This window comes from Myotis davidii, unplaced genomic scaffold (assembly GCF_000327345.1).
Source record: "Myotis davidii unplaced genomic scaffold, ASM32734v1 scaffold1017, whole genome shotgun sequence".
Taxonomy (NCBI): Eukaryota; Metazoa; Chordata; class Mammalia; order Chiroptera; family Vespertilionidae; genus Myotis; species Myotis davidii.
Window position 1 is genome coordinate 336,347 of NW_006288361.1, and position 17,241 is coordinate 353,587.

The window sequence follows — 17,241 nt, forward strand, 5'->3', positions numbered from 1 at the left end:
CCCGGATTAAATTAGTTCTTTATGTTTATAACCCATAACCCAGAGCCTTGACAACGTTTCATGGAGGCATCAAGGACAGAGATCCTTAACATAGTCCTCCCCTTCGCTCCACATCTTCACTCCACAAGCCAGACTAAATAATATACATTCTCAATTTAAAAAAGCTAAACAAAATAAAAATAACTCCCAACGCAGAGTTCTGGAAAGAATTCCTAATAACACCGTTCCGACTTCAGGTACCACTGAGAATTAGTTTGGTTCATTTTGCTAAAGGAAACTGCATCAAGGAGAGGGGGAGGTAGGGCAACATGAGGTCTTCAGGCCAGCGGGCTGCCTCACAGCCCCTTCCACCAGCTCCGAGCCGGTCACAGCATCGACTTTGGTTCCAAATGTCCTCAGGGCACTGGTGGGACAGGCGCTGTCCCCAGGGAACACCTCCTGCAGGAGGGGAGGAGCCGCTACAGCTTGAGCTCCCGGTCCGGCTTCATGCTGAAGGGCTCCAGCCGCTCGCCCTCGGGCAGCATGCTGTTGAGCCTCTCCATCAGGGGCACGGTCTGGTCTATGCCCATCTGGATGCGGCGGAGGATGGCGGACATTTCGTTGACTTTCTGGATCTGCTCCGCGTACTTGGCATACCTTTTCTGGCGCTCTTGCATGAAGCTAAAGAGGGTTTCTACAGAAAGGTCCATCTGTAGAAGGAAAGGAAGTTGCATTTAACTGGGGGATGTCTGCATTTCAGACTCAAGTTCTGCATTTCATTAATCTAGTTCAAGTCCTCTCTGGAGCATCCGGTGGTCAGCGCTCGATGGAGGCACAGAGTCCCTCGGGCCAGGTGGGAGCCGGCTAGCTTGAGGGGAAGCAAGCACTAGGGGATTGCAAAACCTTCATAAAAAATAACTTTATCAACTGCAGCCCTAGAGCCATCATTAGAGGGAGACTAAGAGATGACTGTCTCGGCTCTGTGTTTTGGGAACGTGAGCCATTTATACCTCGTTGAGACCCTGGGATTTCTATCTCGGTCTTTCTACATGAAAGAATCCTGGGCTCAGAAATCTGACAGACCAGGGTCTGAAGGTGGCTCTGCCACGTGGGTTGATAATAACTATGCTTTCTATCTCAAGGCCTTCATCTGCAAGCAACGGAACAAATTCAGGCCTGCACGTTGCTGTGAGGATGAAATAACACCTGCAAACACATGCCGCACAGGACTCGGGGGGGGGGGCACAGAGGTGCTTTAAACCTCACTCTTCATTCTCCCTCTCTTCCCTGGTGGCTTTCCCTGCCAGGACCGACATGCCACCCACGGCTCAAGTCCATGCCCTATGAGGCAAACGGTGAGGAGCGCTTCGTGTATCCTCTCCCCCAGTTAAACAAACTTGAGGCTCCGGCTCCCCTTCTGTGACCTCTTTTCTTCCCCTCGTGAAGTTCTTTGGAACCTACCATCTGGATGAAGTAGGGGCAGGGAACCTCCAGCATGTCCGGTGCCTGTACCCCCTCCTCTGAATAGACCCCCACATCCACTCCCTCCCAGTTTCCTCCCCCAACCAGTGAAGAAACAAATTACCAAAGACTCACACTGCTATCCCAGAGTTCAAGTGCTACGGCTGCCCATGTCATCTATCCCAGGAGCACGCCCCTTCCCAACCACAATCGTGCCAAGTGCTGGCATTCCATCAAGCTACCTCAGAGCCTCTGCAAATGTGTGACCAAGACAAAACTAACTAACTAACTAACTAACTAACTAACTAACTAACTAACTAACATCGAAGAGACCAAAGCTAACTCTAACAAAAAAGAACCAGTTCTGTTTTTACACTGTGGGCAGAGGGATGGTGTGAGAACTCAGTGCTTGATTTCTGGGTTGGTTCCTCCCTCGTTCTCTAATGCCTAGGGGACAAAAAGACAGCTAGCGGGAGTGGATGCAAGGAGAAAACAAAAACCATCCGAGTGGGAAACTCCAAATAACGTGGAAACAGCTTATACTTTCAGAGGGTTTTGTGCAACCCCGCTTAGTCACTCAGTACTCTGGAGGTAGTGAGCAGGTAAATTATTGCCTTTCCAGGGCGGCGATTCTATCCAGCACCGAGACACACTCCACTTCTGAGAGGCAGCGGGAGATGGGGGAGCCAGTTGGAATCCTCACAAGAACCAGCCCGGTCCTGGGATCGCATTTCACTTGACAGGGGCATCCCATCCCCCAACTCCCAACGCAACAGAGTAGACAGGCACATGAGGAGTTTATCATGTCGAAGGCCCTTGGCAATCAGCCCATTCCCCTGATATTTACTTGATCAGTCTTTACGACCACCTTAGCAAGGTGTTTGCTTAATAGTAATGTGTAGTACGTCCCTACACATTTCCGCATCCAGCTGGGGCCCATGTTTAATGTAGCCACAGCTTTAGTTCAAAGCCACATCATGTTTCATGCTTAGGTGAGAATACATACTCAAGCATGCTATTCTTACATGCTTACAGTTTGGCTTTCAAGAGCCAATTGCATAACAGTCCATGAAAGAAAAAAACAACTTAAGGTTGAATGACCTCCAAGGTCTCAGAACAACAGAACCAAGCCTAGAACTCACATCTCCTCAGTCCAGCATCTTCCTTTTACACGTATTTCCCAAGCAAGAGAGTGCCCCACTAGTGTACATGAGATTGTAGTTGGTACGTGAAATTTCAGTTGGTACATGGCTTGGCATTGAACAATGTCAAAGTACATGATGGAAAAAGTCATTGCCTTTTCAATCCTTTCCCATTCTTTCTGATTGCTACAAGAAAGTCTCAGTTTGGTGCAAGTAAGACTTTAATACCTGGAAAAGTATAGTAAAATTGGTGATACCTATTTCTTTTGTCCTTTTCTCTCTTGAGGCAACACTGTTCCTGATCCCTAATCCCTGTCCCTATCTTTGTATGGTTAATGAACCCCAGTGCAGACTTATTCTAGCACATCTGACGTGAGTTTAGGCAGTAAAGTCACTAATGCAATTCTGGATCTTACCATTGTGACCATCTGGGACTTATCCTTACTCACCTTTCCTATTTCTACTTTTGGAACAAAGATTCTAGAAGCATAAACAGACATGTGTTGAGTAATACAGGGTGAACATGCAAGATCATAGGGATATAGATACTGAGAATCAAAACTATTCACACCCACACAGCTTACTGTGTACATTAATATGACGTTTCTTTTCCGCTGTCTTTGTTAACATAACTTTACTATTCCAGGAAACTCAGGCCCAGAAAGAGAAATGTTGCAAATAAGTTTGTTACAGGAACTTCCAGAAACATCATTTAAATGTTAAAAAAAAAAAAAGATTTTCCAACACAGAGAATGCGTTTATTCTCCACAACCCTTGCCTTGAAAACCTTGCTTTGCAGTGACTAAGTTCTAGTCAGTGGATGTATATGGGGAAGTTGCCCGTGGCAGCTGTTAGCTGGCACACTCTTTGTTCTCCTCCTCCTCCTCTTCGTCCCTTCCTTCACTCTGCTGTTGCCGGAATGTGGATGCAGCCCCGTTAGACCACAAGAATAACTAAGGTCACATCACTGGTTTGGCAGAGCAGAGAGCTAGAGAAGTCTGGGTCCATGAGGACTTTTGTGGCTGAGAGTAGTACCAGGCATGGGAGAAGCATAAACTTCCATTCTATATAAGCCACTGTAATTTCGGATCTCTGTAACAGCAGCTGAATTTAATCTTTAACTGATAGACATAAATGAGGTAAAGTCCCTGCCCTCAAGGAACCAAATATTTACTCTCAAACTCATACTTAACACCTTGTCCTACATATTCATACTTTGTTGTGTGTGTTTTTTGTGGCAGTACATTTCAACGGACAGGTGAAAAGGAGGTGAGATTACTTGTGGGTATATCTGTGGGCTTTACCGAAACATTAGATTTCTGCAGAATGTGCTCAAATTTGTTCCCTAAATAGATGGGGCAGCCTATTTGCCCACCTGGTCAGTCCACTGCTGGATATGGATCCAAATATGAGCAAATCAAATCCAGCAGTATACGAACGGGTGATGCATCCTAACCAAGCGAGGCTTATCTCAAGGATGCATGCTTTTACAGCATCTGGCAGTCAAAGTAATCTGCCATTTCAACAGAATAAAGATTAAAAATCATATTCATTTCAATAGATGCAAAAAAACATTCAACAAATTCAATTATTAAAAATTTCAGCAAACTAGAAACAGAACAACAGTCCTCAACTGATAAAGGGCATCTTTGGAAAAGCTACAGTTGGTGGTGAAAGACACTTTCCTCCTTGAGATCAGGAACAAGGATGCTCACTCCCATCACTTCTATTCAACATGGTACTAGAGGTAAGAAATTCCATAAATAAGGGCAGAAAGAGAGGCTGACATTTTGAGGTATCCAAATAGACACACTGTATCTCTGTTGTTATGACTCATCTCTATTACACCATCGTCAAGGCTTTCACAGTCACTCAGATGACAGTTCACCACTGTGTGTTTTTGCTGACAAGTTTTATTTGTGTTCTGAATTTCTGCTACTGAAAAATCTTACCACAGAGTCACATTACTCATCCCAAAGTTTCCTGACAGAAACACTTCACACTACGTAATAATTGAAATCACTACTTGCCTACAAGTCCTTCCTTGTGTTTTTATGTTCAGCCATGACAATGAGTAACTATTACCACTGTCTGGTGTTACCCAACATGGTAAAATATAAATATATATGTGAATGTGCATGTGTATTTTTTTAAAAAAATATTTTGAAAGCAGACAGAAGAGCTTTAGCATCTTCTCCAATGAGAGTACACAGCTTAAATTCTTTTGTTACATAAAATTTCCTGATAAAGTAAGCTTTGATGATGGTTTGGGACAGGTGGGTCATCCTAATGAAAGATGCCTACATGCTTAATGTGATTTCCTTTTCAAACTAAAGGTAATTTCTTCAAAGTAGTGATACATTTTACAAGGGCGTATAGCTTTAAGTTAGAAAAGCTGCACGATCCAACAATAAGAGAGCCTCATATAGATATTGTACAAGATGGCCAAAGTAAGTTTAATAACTTTTTTATGGGTCAAAAGAAAAATGAGCAGGGAAATTGTGTTCCACAGTTAACAAACAAAATTCAAGTCTATATGATCGATAGATTGTTGCTTTTCCCATTCCTAAGTTACTTATGTTTACATGAAATGCTAAAAACAAAAAAGACTGCTTAAGGATTTAAGGAGACTATGTTAAAAAAAAATCACACACCTCAACATCCTTTAAAAGTAATGTCCAACTTTTAATGTGATGTCGCTCAGTTAACTTAAGCCTTGAGGTCAATTTTTATTTGATCCCAATAGATAGTTCACTTTCTCTGTGCTCATTCTACACCTAAATTCAATTTAAGAACATGAGCTCCTGGGGAGGAGGAGGCCATGGTGAGCCAAGGCCAGCCATCCAAGGGCTATCTGTCCCTCTTCTCACATTCTGAATCCTGCCCCAGTTCTGTTCCTCATTTGCACGGGCAACCCCTGTGCTTCAAATGTAACAAATATACAGTGACATACAATTCTGTTCTTTTATTGTAAGATTTTTATTTATTTATTTATTTTTAGCTAAAGGGCTAAAAGGAAAAATGACAATTCATCCTGTTTTGTAGCTATCTAAATAATCAATTCTGGGGCCAGTATCAATCTGTAGGGACTTGGCCATGCCTCAAATGCCTATTGGAGATAGACATATTACTGATTTTTAGCAATGTAGGTTCACACCCACTCTAAATCCTTGACATGGCTAATAATTCATTACTATAAAAAGACAGAAGGCTATAGAAACAAAGGATACATGGAACAGACTGACAGCTGTGAGGGAGGTGGGGACTAGATGAAACAAGGTGAAGGAATTAGTCAAACAACATAGACACAGACACACATACAGACCATGCTGTGGTGTTGGCCAGAGGGAAGGAGAGTGGGCTGGGTGGAGGTGGGCAAAGGGGAGGTGGAAATGGGGACATCTGTAATAGTGTCAACAATAAAAAAAAGTTTTAAAAAAGCTTGAATTTACATTCTACTAGTTGTATGACAAATCACAAACTGAGTCTCAGCTTCTACTTTTTAAAAGTGGTAATAATAACACCTGTCATCCATCCTTCCCATCTCACAGTAGTGTAATAAAGATTATAAATGAGAGGATTTATACAAAAGCAATCTAAAAATAGAAGAGAACTAATAACAAATTCCATGGAATGGCCAAATCTGCTTAGAGATTTGTTTTTCATAATGCTAAAACGAAACTAAGAAATTCTCAGATTATACCATATGACCGCATTCAAAGAAAAATATCCACCAACTGATGAATGGATAAACAAAATGTGGTCTCTTTTCATACTATTCAACCACTAGAGGCCCAATGCATGAAATTCATGCAAGGGGCTCAGCCCTCACAGCTGCAGTGGCTTGCCTTGGCCTGAGGCAACTGCGGCGGCTGCCTAGGCCCTCGCAGTTCCTGCTTTGTCTGGTCTAATTAGCGTATTATGCTTTTATTATTATAGATAACTAGAGGCCTAGTGCCCGAAATTCGTGCATGAGTAGGGTCCCTAGCGGCTGCCGGCTGGGGCATCCCTTTGTACCTGCTTTGGCCTGGTGCCACCCGCTCACCTGCTCCACCATCGCACCGCAGTCCTGCTTTCATCGGGGCCCATTGGGGCTGCTAGTGCCTCCACTGCTGCCCACTGCCAGCACCGTGTCACCAACGCCTGCCATGTTCCGCATCACCCCCTCGTGGTCAGCGCACGTCTAACTCCCACCCGTAGGGACAATTTGCATATTAGCCTTTTATTATATAGGATAAGGAATGCAACTGACAACATCTGCAACAAATGCAAGGCTGCAACATGGATGAGCTTTGATAGCATCATGCTAAGTGAAAGAGGTCAGACACAAAAGGCCACATATGATTATGTCTATATGAAATGACTAGAATAGGCAATCCATAGACGGAGAAAGCAGATTAGTGATTATTATGGGATAGGAGAACAGGAGATGGGGAGTGATTACTAACTTATGGGGGTTTCTTTTGGGGGTGATGAAAGTGTTCTGGAATTAGACAGTGGTGTTGCTTGCACAACTATGTGACTATACCAAGAACCATTGAACTGTACACTATAAAAGGGTGAGAGGTACCTCAGAATCGAGATCTCAGCCACCTCCTGGAACCTACTTTGCCTATATGTATAGTAAACTGACTCCATAATGACCACTGAGGTGAGAGAAAGAGAGAGAGAGAGAGAGAGAGAGAGGTTGCCTCCTGCAGGCACCCAGACCAGGCCAGGGCTGGGGATCAAATCACAACCGAGGTACACGTCCTTAACTGAGGTACGCACCCTTAATGTTCTCTGGGATGCCTCTCTCTGACACAATGGGCAGGTGTTTTCATTAACTGCATCACAGATCAACTGTCACCAATTACCCCACACTGTACATGTTGAAGCTACCCTGTTTCTGAAGACAACAGTTTGCAATGACAGCTTACAAGAGTAAACTCTTGCTATTTATTTTCATATCACACCTTTGGCAGATAAAGCACACAAGAAGGGAAACTTCTCTGGAAAATCTCAGTCCACATGGTCTCAAAAACAAAAACTGAAATCCACACTAGTGGGACTGTGTCTTTAGTAATCTATGTATGTCACACTGGGAGACTGGGTAGGCAGAACCCAGTCTATATCCATCGGTAATTCCCTAGTTATTTTAATTACTGTAATAAAATAATGTAGAGCAGTTATAACTACTATAAATTATCTATTAAATGTTAGGCACTGTACTATGTACTATACCCATATTATCTTTCTTCCTCACAACAATCCTATAAGGAAAATATCATTCTCCTAGTAGTGATGTGGAATTGGGGATTCAGAGATCACAAAATGTGCCCAGGGTCACACAGCTAGCACTAGCAGTGAGACCAGAATTTAAGCCCAGGGCTCCTCACCGAATCTTTGCCTATCTTTTCTACTGTAGAGGGCTGCCTGGGAGGCACCTAGGCATTTTCTTATAATTATTGTCAACTCAGAGCTTAGGCAGAGCCAAACCCTGGGAACATGCTTCCCCAATAAGGCTGGACATGTTAATCAGGCAGGGGCGGAACGAGATATGTAAATCTAGGCCTTTAAAATAAACCTGCTGTGTGGCTCAGCCTGCCTTTACTTTCTCTCCATCAGAGAGGATGGCGCCCACCTGGCCCCAGCTTAAAATCTATTTCTGCATCTTGGTCTTTCTTTAATTTCTTAATCCCCAGCTCCTCCACTCAGCAAATGGACTGTTTCCTTTTCCATGCGGGACATGGAAAAGAGAGAAACAGCCCCCACATTCTACAGGACTCATTAATTCAAATGTCAATTCATTTCACTGAAATACATACCATGTTGAGCAATGTGTTCAATACGTTTTCGAAATCCTTAATAGATGAATTTAAATGGCAACTTTCAGTTTTCAAGTGCAGTGAGAGAAGACTTTTGTTTTTAATTTAACCACCAATATTTAATTTCTTAATAACAAAAACAAAAAATTACCAGACAAATTATAAAAACAAAACCTGAGAGGAGATTAAAGGGATAAACTATCTATTAGCAGGTCAACTTGAATGACATTTTCACTGGCAAAGTCTGTTGGCACACTTTGTACTCTGACATTTCACTTGTACAAGCATTTCATGATTCTTGACTTCACGAAGGCGGCTTTGAACATAGAACTTTAGAGCGGGAAGGGTCCTGAGGGAGCATTTGATCCCACCCTCTCACTTTACCAGACGAACTCCAAAGTGGTTAAGTCTCTGCCTCAGTCTATACAGCCGGTGCTGCCAGAGCCAGGGCTGGGCTCCGCATCTCCTGAGTCCAAGGGCCACCACACGACATTCCTGTCAACGATCCCATGCACTAAGTTGGCCAGTGACATTTCCTTTCCTGTAGTTAGTTCTATCCTGTCGGGTGAATGATGACTGTGTGTGAAAACTGTGGTCTAAAACAATGTTTTTCAATACACCATTTCTGGACATAAGGAAAACAAAATATCTACTACAGATTAATGTCAAAGTCAAATGATAAGGTCAAAACAAACACACATCTCCATGTCCATGAGGAACAGAACCTGCTCAGGTGGACCTAGATCTGCAACCAGGAAGCTATCGGTCAAAACTGCGCGCAGTTTCTGCTTCCCCTGGAATGACATAAGCCTTCTCCAGCTCCTTGTTAGTTTGCCATTTCCTGTTGCTCAACGGCAAACAATGGGCAGACTGTCGCCAGTGTTTTCATTAATTACAACAGGCTGAAGGGTATGGGTTACCACATAGTGGACATTTCGAAGTGATCCTGTTTCCTTTGTTCAAACAATGTGTCTGTCTCAGCAAAGGAACAAATGTTACTTAGGTCTTCAAGAGAACTAGAGCTACCAGGACCTCGGGAATTTGAATTGCATCACCTCGTCCCAATTATTACTTTATGACTTGCCCAACTTCCCCTTATGCCTTCTTATCCCTGGCAGTGATGTCTAGGCAAGGAGGTGGGAAAGAAACCTCAAAACCTTTAAGCAGTTCCCAAAGCTAACTATGTTAGGCAGATTCCCCTCTCCCTTGAACGCCCCCCCACCGTTCCCCACCCCCCGAAAAGGGCTAGGGAGGGACACTGAAAGGCAGAACATCAGGAAAAGAAAAAGATCAGGGTAGACAGAAGGCTGGCTGGAGGGCAGAAATCCCTCTCCCCCGCTCCCCCTTGGGAGAGCTTTCCCTGGACTCTGCGAAGACATTAGTCCAGGGCACTCTGACACCGCAGATCTTCTGCCTCCTTGACAAGTCCCCGTTCTGCTTTCTCTCTAATTACAGACCCCCTCTCTCTGCCCTCCTTCCAGAGTGGGACTGGGGAGGTATGACGCCCTTTGGCACAGGTCTGCTCCCTGGCTCCCCTGACTGCCCCTCTCCGTCCACCTCCATGACTACCACAGTCCTCAGAGATCCCTTCACAAGAGTGAGCGACAGGGAGTGTAGAAAAGGTAGCCTCAGCGTAGGGAGAGCTGGTATCTTAAAGATGTAAATGTGGGGTCGTCGTCAGGGTTATTGTTTAAAGGGGGGCTGCATCCTATAAGGATCACTTTTGAAAGATAAACATACACTGTGAAACCAGGAAGGAAATATGATAAAGGGATACTGGGTCCGGGAAAGTTAGCATTAGGTACAAACATGGAGAGAAGCTGGCAAGTAAAAGCCCTTGCATGAAGAATCGAAGAGAAAGAAAAAGAACTGCCGTAGGAAGCACTTGGAGTCTCCAGTGTGGGTTTTAGGTCTGAGTTGAGACCCAGCTCCACTATTTAACAACTGTGTCACCTTTAATGGTTGCCCTTTTGGGTCCCTGAACCTTGGTTTCTTTGTCTGTCATACACAGATGATAATGTATGTAACATGTCCATTCCAGACCTGGCACACGGTAAACATGTAAAAAATGACGGCTGCATTATTACTACTACCACTTCTACTTCCTTAGGAGACGTGTGTAGAAGCCATGCTGGCAGATGGAGTGGGTGGATGAAGAAGAAAACCTGGGAGCCACATCAGTGACCTGGACTCCCCTTCCCAATGTCAGGACCCAAGGGAATCAAAAGTAAGTCTGTATGACCTCAGTGACACATTCAATAGTTTAAGCCTGAGCTGAGGTGATTAAACAGTGTAAAACTGGATTAATCATGTGCTCTACAATTCCCTTACGTAGGCACCCCAACTATCCATGAATACAACCCCTTTTTTGACTCAGAGGAGGGAACAGGCCTTGTATGTGGTGTGGCGATCAATATTTTACAGCTGAAATCCTCTAACTTATGCTAAAGAACAAACAGGTGACACCAACTATGAGGAGGAGATGATGATGATGATAATGACACTAAGATACTATGTTGGTATCCTGTATCTCACTTGACACAGAGTTTGTGCTCCTAAACCCTGTGCCAGATGACCTATCCTGACATGGGAGAGCCTGACCTCTGAAGTCCACAGGCTCCTACTGTCACCCATGCAGAGAGCTGACGCTCATCATCACTACACAAACTCACCCAGCAAACATTTCCTGAGCACTGGGGGAGAAATGAGGCAGGAGACGCCTTTATTTTCTAATTTATTGAGTTTAGAGGAAGAGGAATAGAAAGGGGAGGGGAGAGGGGAGAGAGGGAGGGAGAGGGAGAAGAAGAGAGAGAGAGACTAATTTGTCATTCTACTTATTTATGCATTCATTGGCTGCCTCTTGTATGTGCCCTGACCGCAGATTGAACCCTTGGTGCATAGGAAAGATGCTCTAACCAACAGCTACACGGCCAAGGCCAGGAGATACCTTCTGAAACCAATGGGAATGATAGGCTGCTGGCTATACTGATGGGAGTACAGGATTCATCAGGCAGAGATGAAGAGCAGATTCTAGCAGCAGGCAGCATAGTAGAAGGCATGGGCAGGAGTGGAGACCAAGAAGCAGTCTGACTTAGTGGATCTGGAGGACTACAACTTTGATTATTAGAAGACTAGAGGCCTGGTGCACAAATTCGTGCACGGGTGAGGTTCCTGGGCCTGGCCGGGATCGGGGCCAGCTGGCCGGGGTTGGTGGTGGTGGACAGACCGTGGGAGGTTGGCTGTGGGAGTGCATTAACCAACAAGGGGCAGCTCCTGTGTTGAGCATCTGCCCCCTGGTGGTAAATGCACGTCATAGCAACCAACTGACCAGTTGTTCGGTTGACCAGTAGTAAGGGTAGCTTAGGCTTTTATATATATAGCCTTTACTTTGGCCCCACTCTCTGGCCCCTTCCAACAACTGGATGCTATGAGCAATGTGGTCTTTGGGTATGGCAGAACCACAGAAGGGAGGATCCTGGAATCCTGAGTTCAAAGGAGAGTCACCTAGTAACCAGAAGCACCCACCTTGAATATGAGCAAGAAATAAACTTATTTTGTATTTGAGCCATTACACATCTCTGAGTCTAATTATAGATGCAGTATAGCCTACCCCACCTAATACAACTCTCATAACCTTTACTTATTCTAATAAAAGAAAGTTCATATTGAAATAATTGCAGGATATATTAAATTGTTCACTTAACAAACATTTATTAAATGTTCCTATGTGCCAGGCATTGTTCTCAGCACTGCAGCAATGCTCAGATTTGCTAAAATTCCTTGTTTTTCTTCCCTGAAAGAGATACAGGACAGGGAATATCTTTCCCCAGCCCTATTTCTGATTCTATAACCCATGTGCCCTTAATACTGCTTACTAGCTGGCTTATGGATACCAGTTACTCTGTCACTGCTCACAAGAGAGGCGGCTACATGGAGCTTCTTACACTGCCCACTGTGGCAGACTGAAAACAAGCTGGGGTGGGAGAGGAGCAGGGGCTCTAGCTCCTGGCACCTGCAGCCAGTACTAGGAAAGCTGGCAGCGCCAGCTGTCTAGGGGCATGTCTAGGGCAGGCGAACTGGGGGGAAATGGGGCTGCTGTTCACACATACTCATGTGTCAGTATCCAGAATCTGAACGGAGTTAAATCTCAGAGCAGTCTAATAACTAGGCTTTGCTCATGCCTCGCCAAAAAACACAAGCCTACATTTCCAGAAGGCGAGTAATAAACTTGGTTGGGCCCTCCTCCAGGGATCTCTGCCTTTTGGCGGGGCAGTGCTGCTGTGCCGGAAGTGTGGGACCAGGCGGAAGGAAGTAGTGTATGGCAGACTTACAGCCAGAAGCAGCCCAATCCCCACCTCTACTTCCTGCCACCCAAGGCACCAGTTGTATTTCTTACCAAGAAGAAAGGTTGCCCAAAGGACAAAAGGGGGTGGAGGGCACTATAATTACATTGTAAGGTCTCAACCTGAATTTTACACCAAAGTCACTTGTAAGATAGAAAGGGAACCCACAACTGTCTTGAAATGCCTTGCCCTCAGTATTTCAGCAAAAAGAAGCCCAGTATCTCAATGCTCTTAGCAAAATTTATAGTTTTAATTAAACACTTCCAATCCATTTTATAATCTGAGGTCAAACATGCAGCAACCAATGCCAGAATATGTTTAAAAGCAGCAACAGAAATCTAACAATGTTGTCATTTAAAGGAGATTCACAGTTTAAGGTGATAGGCAAAGAGTTTCGCCCTGGCTGGTGTGGCTCAGTTGGTTGGACCATTGTCCCGTATACGAAAAGGTCTCAGGTTCCACCCCCTGTCCAGGTGCGTACAGGAGGCAATGGGTGTATCTCTCTCACATCAATGTTTCTCTCCCCGCCCCCTCCTCTCTCAAAAAATCAGGAAAAACATATGCTTGGGTGAGAATAAATAAATAAGTACACAGTAACAGCCTCACCTAACCAATGGTTCACAAAATTGGGCTTTTACCCGAAGGAGGTCGGAATGAATGCTAATACCAGTTCAGACACCGATTCTCTGCAACACTGTGAGCAGTGGATTAACCTTGATCAATCTCTCCCCGTCTCATGGGAGGAGGCATGGCACAGAAAGTCAGGTCAGACACTTGGAAGATGGCTCCAGCTAATTCTTAAGTATTACTGTATTGTCAACAGAAAGAATCCCTGCCTAGCTCTGTGTACTGACTCCTGAAAGGGCAGCCCACCCCTTCAAACACCAGTTGAATGCCTACTACATGAAAAGGAATAACTGAAAATAAAATGAAATGTCCCAAAGAAGTAGACATTAGCGTAGTAAAGCAGAAAAGAGCCCTGGAATCAGAGAGACTCAACTAATATCATCTTAATCATTACCAAAGAGAACAACCTTGGGCAAGTCCCAAATAAACTCCAAAGGCCTTGGTTTTCTTTACTTGTGCAATGAAAGAACTAAATTAGAGAAACTCTAGGGTCTCTTTATAACCGTATGTGATCACATGACTTTCTAAGGAATGCAACTCTTACCTGTTCATCTGAACCGCCCCTTCAATGTTTCATATTAGTTTATGCTAAAATAGCCTGCTTATCAACACACATAAGAATGACAAACACCGAGACTATCAGAATCATATCATGAATTTAGTTTCAAGGCCTTTAGGCAAGCACATAACAACTGTAACAAAATAGCCCTAGTGGCTTTATCTTAGTTAAAAGGCATTCTAATTTATTTACACATTGGTAGCTACTAGAGTGAGACAGAACCGCGATCTAGGTCAGTGACAAGAACGGCTCCAAATGTCTCAGCCGTGTCTTCCTGGGCTGTGGATTGCCACAGCCTTCCCTCCAGCCTCTCCGGCCCTGGGGAAAAGCACCCACATTAGGAGGACACATGCTTCCTTACCTTTCATTTAACCCAAATTTCAATGACAGATGTGACCTAGAACTGAAAGTGTCTGCCTGTCAACTCGAATCCTTAAGCAGAAATGATGGGCTCTCCCCCAAAATCACCTAAATGGTGAGTGATATACCCACAGCCTAGAGGCCAAGGACTAATCATGTGTGGTCATCCAGTCTCACTTTTCTCGTGACCCATGTTCCCTAGGCACAGTTTGCTACTCACAAAGCAGAATGAACAGTTAAATTTACTACAAAAATTGCATATATATGGCATGAAAGGAATCATGCAGGGATTCAAGGAAACCAGAATGAGCTAACTATTTAGTTCTTTATCACACCTGATTATTGAGGGTATTGCTTAAAATGAGCCACTATTTAGGCTGCTGCTGTATCAAGAAACTTCATATGGGCCAATTCATGGCAATAAGGGTAGGCTTTTCTCTTTAAGTCATTTATTTATATTTAAAACAAATAATAAGAGCTAACACTCCAGTATTTACTACATGGCAGACATGGTCCTAGATACTTAACATAGGGAAACTTGTTTAATTCTCACAAAAACCTTACTGACGTGGATACTATTCTTATCCCCATATAACAGGTAAGGGAACTGAGGTTTAGCATGATTAAGTAACTTGGCTAAGGTCACAGAGCTAGTTAGAGGCAGTGCCAGGACTTGAACCTGGGGAAGGAGGCTCTGGAGTTTGCACTTGGAACCACTACGCTAACTCACCCAAGGATACAAGGTAGAGGTTTTCCCCTCAGCTGAGCCGCCGTGGTTCCCAGTGCTCACAGCTGTACTACTCCCCAGTGGTCACTCCCAACAAATGCCCTCCTCTCTTCTTCAGAGAGAATACACAGGCTCCTCAGGTGTGACTGATCTGCACCAGGTATCCTTTTATAAACCTACCTACAGCCTTCCTTTTCTCTCAAAATAAAGAACCCCATGGCTCTAAATCCTATCCTCTCTTGTTCCCTCAGGGATCTTGCTGTATGAATTCCCTTTTTATCTTTCATCTTTTATCTCTTCTGTCTCTCCCCCCTTAATCTGTAAACATGTTCAAGTATACCACCCTACAAAAAATAAAAATAACATAAAAAGCTCCTTTAATCTTCATCCACTTTTAATTCCATAATTTTGGCCACGGTCTCACTCTGTGACCCTGGTTAAATTGCTTACTTTCTCTAACAGGCTTGAATTTCTGCATCTAAATAATGATGGCACTGGACCAGAAGGTCTCCAAGTTCCTTCTGACTCCAACATTCTGTGGTTCTTAATGTAGAGAAGCTTTCTTGGACCAAGTTTAGTTTCTTTACTGGCCCCCTGAAGCCCCAAAGTTAGTTTTCTTCTGAGACTGTCAAGCTGTTTCCCAGTCAGCAATGCTCTGCTCGTTCTCTCCATTCATTTCCCGAATCCTGGTTTTCCTTTAAAACCCAGCTTGAACCTCACCTGTTCGTGGATTGCCTGATCTTTAACTCTTAGAGAACTCCAATCATAAGCCATAACTGAGTACTCTCCATCGACAGTGCCTTATCCTTCATATTACTGTTCCCTCACCTAGGCAGTGCTCAGTGAGCAGGGACTAGGTCACATTTCTCTGTAACCCCTAAAGGACCTCACACTAAGTAGGTCTGCAATAGCTGCTCAGCAGTGCAAGCTGGCTGACGGAGGGGCCATCCTGTAGCCATTAAGAAAACTAGTGGTCAGTGTCTATTACAAGAGTCCCTGATTGTGAAGGAAGACCATCTCTATCTTCCACTTCTCTCTCATACACACATTTATAAAACACTAGAGGCCTGGTGCACAAAAATTGTGCACTTGGGGGGGCGCAGTCCCTCCCAGCCTGCACCCTCTTGCAGTCTGAGAGCCCTTGGGGGATGCCCGGCTGATGGGGAGTGGGCTGAAGCCATCAGTTGGACATCCTTGGTGCTGCCACGGGGGTGGGAGATGTTCCCAACACCGCCGCTGCACTTGCCAGCTGTGAGCCCAGCTCAGGGCTTCTGGCTGAGCAGTGCTCCCCTGTGGGAGTGCACTGACCAACAGGGGGCAGCTCCTGCGTTGAGTGTTTGCCCCGTGGTGGTCAGTGCACATCATAGTGACCAGTAGTTCCGCCTTTCAGTCAATTCGCATATTAGCCTTTTATTATATAGGATAGAATAAACTTGCTTAATTAGTTTTCTGATGTAGCTAAAGTTTTTCCAGCCCAGTGAAGCACCCTAACTTCTCTTTAGAAAATAGGATTCTACCAAGTCTCCTATCTACCTACTCCAGGACTTCTGAGGATCAAATGAGATGAGGCATGGGAAAATGCTTCACAGACCTTTGGTTAAAGTGTGAAATGTTTGCACCTTGCTCATGTTCCTGGGCTGAAGAAACTTCAAAGAGGCTAGCTGTCGCTAGGGAGAGGAAGCTGGATGTTGCTATGTGACGTCATTACCCAGCACCCACGGCCACCATTTTGGGCTGGGCTGGGCTGAGCTGTGGGCCGCATTTTATGCCATGGGGTCTTGGCAACCTCAGCTGCGATTTGGTGGGCTGTCACTCCAGGGTTGTGTTGGGGCCTGTGTCCTACTTGGGGGAAGCCGAGTGTTGCTTTGTCAGCACCAGGTCCACGGTGCTGTTTCTTTGTAAATGGCCACTGCAAGTCATAGCATCTGCCCCCTGGTGGTCAGTACATGACCGGTCAGACTCAGAGGGACACTTAGGATATTAGCCTTTTATATATATAGACTAGTAGCCCAGTGCACAAAAATTTGTGCACTCAGTGGTGAGGGTGAGGAGTGGGGCCAGACCCCTCAGCCGACCTGCACCCTCTGTCATGTTCCAGGACCCCGGCCACATCTGGCCTAGGCACAGGCCTACAGGCTTGGGGCAGCCTGGCTCCCAAGGCCCCAATTTATCAAGAGAACAAAGTCGGCGTTAGTTACAGCCCTCACAGAACCCAGTACACTACATCTGTGCATAC

At 44.8% G+C, this 17,241-nt stretch overlaps 1 protein-coding gene across 2 annotated transcripts in view; it reads right to left on the reverse strand.

Moving 5' to 3' along the window:
* BORCS5 (BLOC-1 related complex subunit 5) overlaps window positions 1-17,241 on the reverse strand; it is an 88,122-nt gene continuing 70,881 nt past the window's right edge. For both annotated transcript variants that reach the window (XM_006760221.2, XM_006760220.2), the window contains exon 4: window positions 1-689. In XM_006760221.2, the coding sequence (XP_006760284.1) occupies window positions 459-689 (231 nt within the window). In that variant the 3' untranslated portion in view covers window positions 1-458. The remainder of the gene's footprint in view (window positions 690-17,241) is intronic.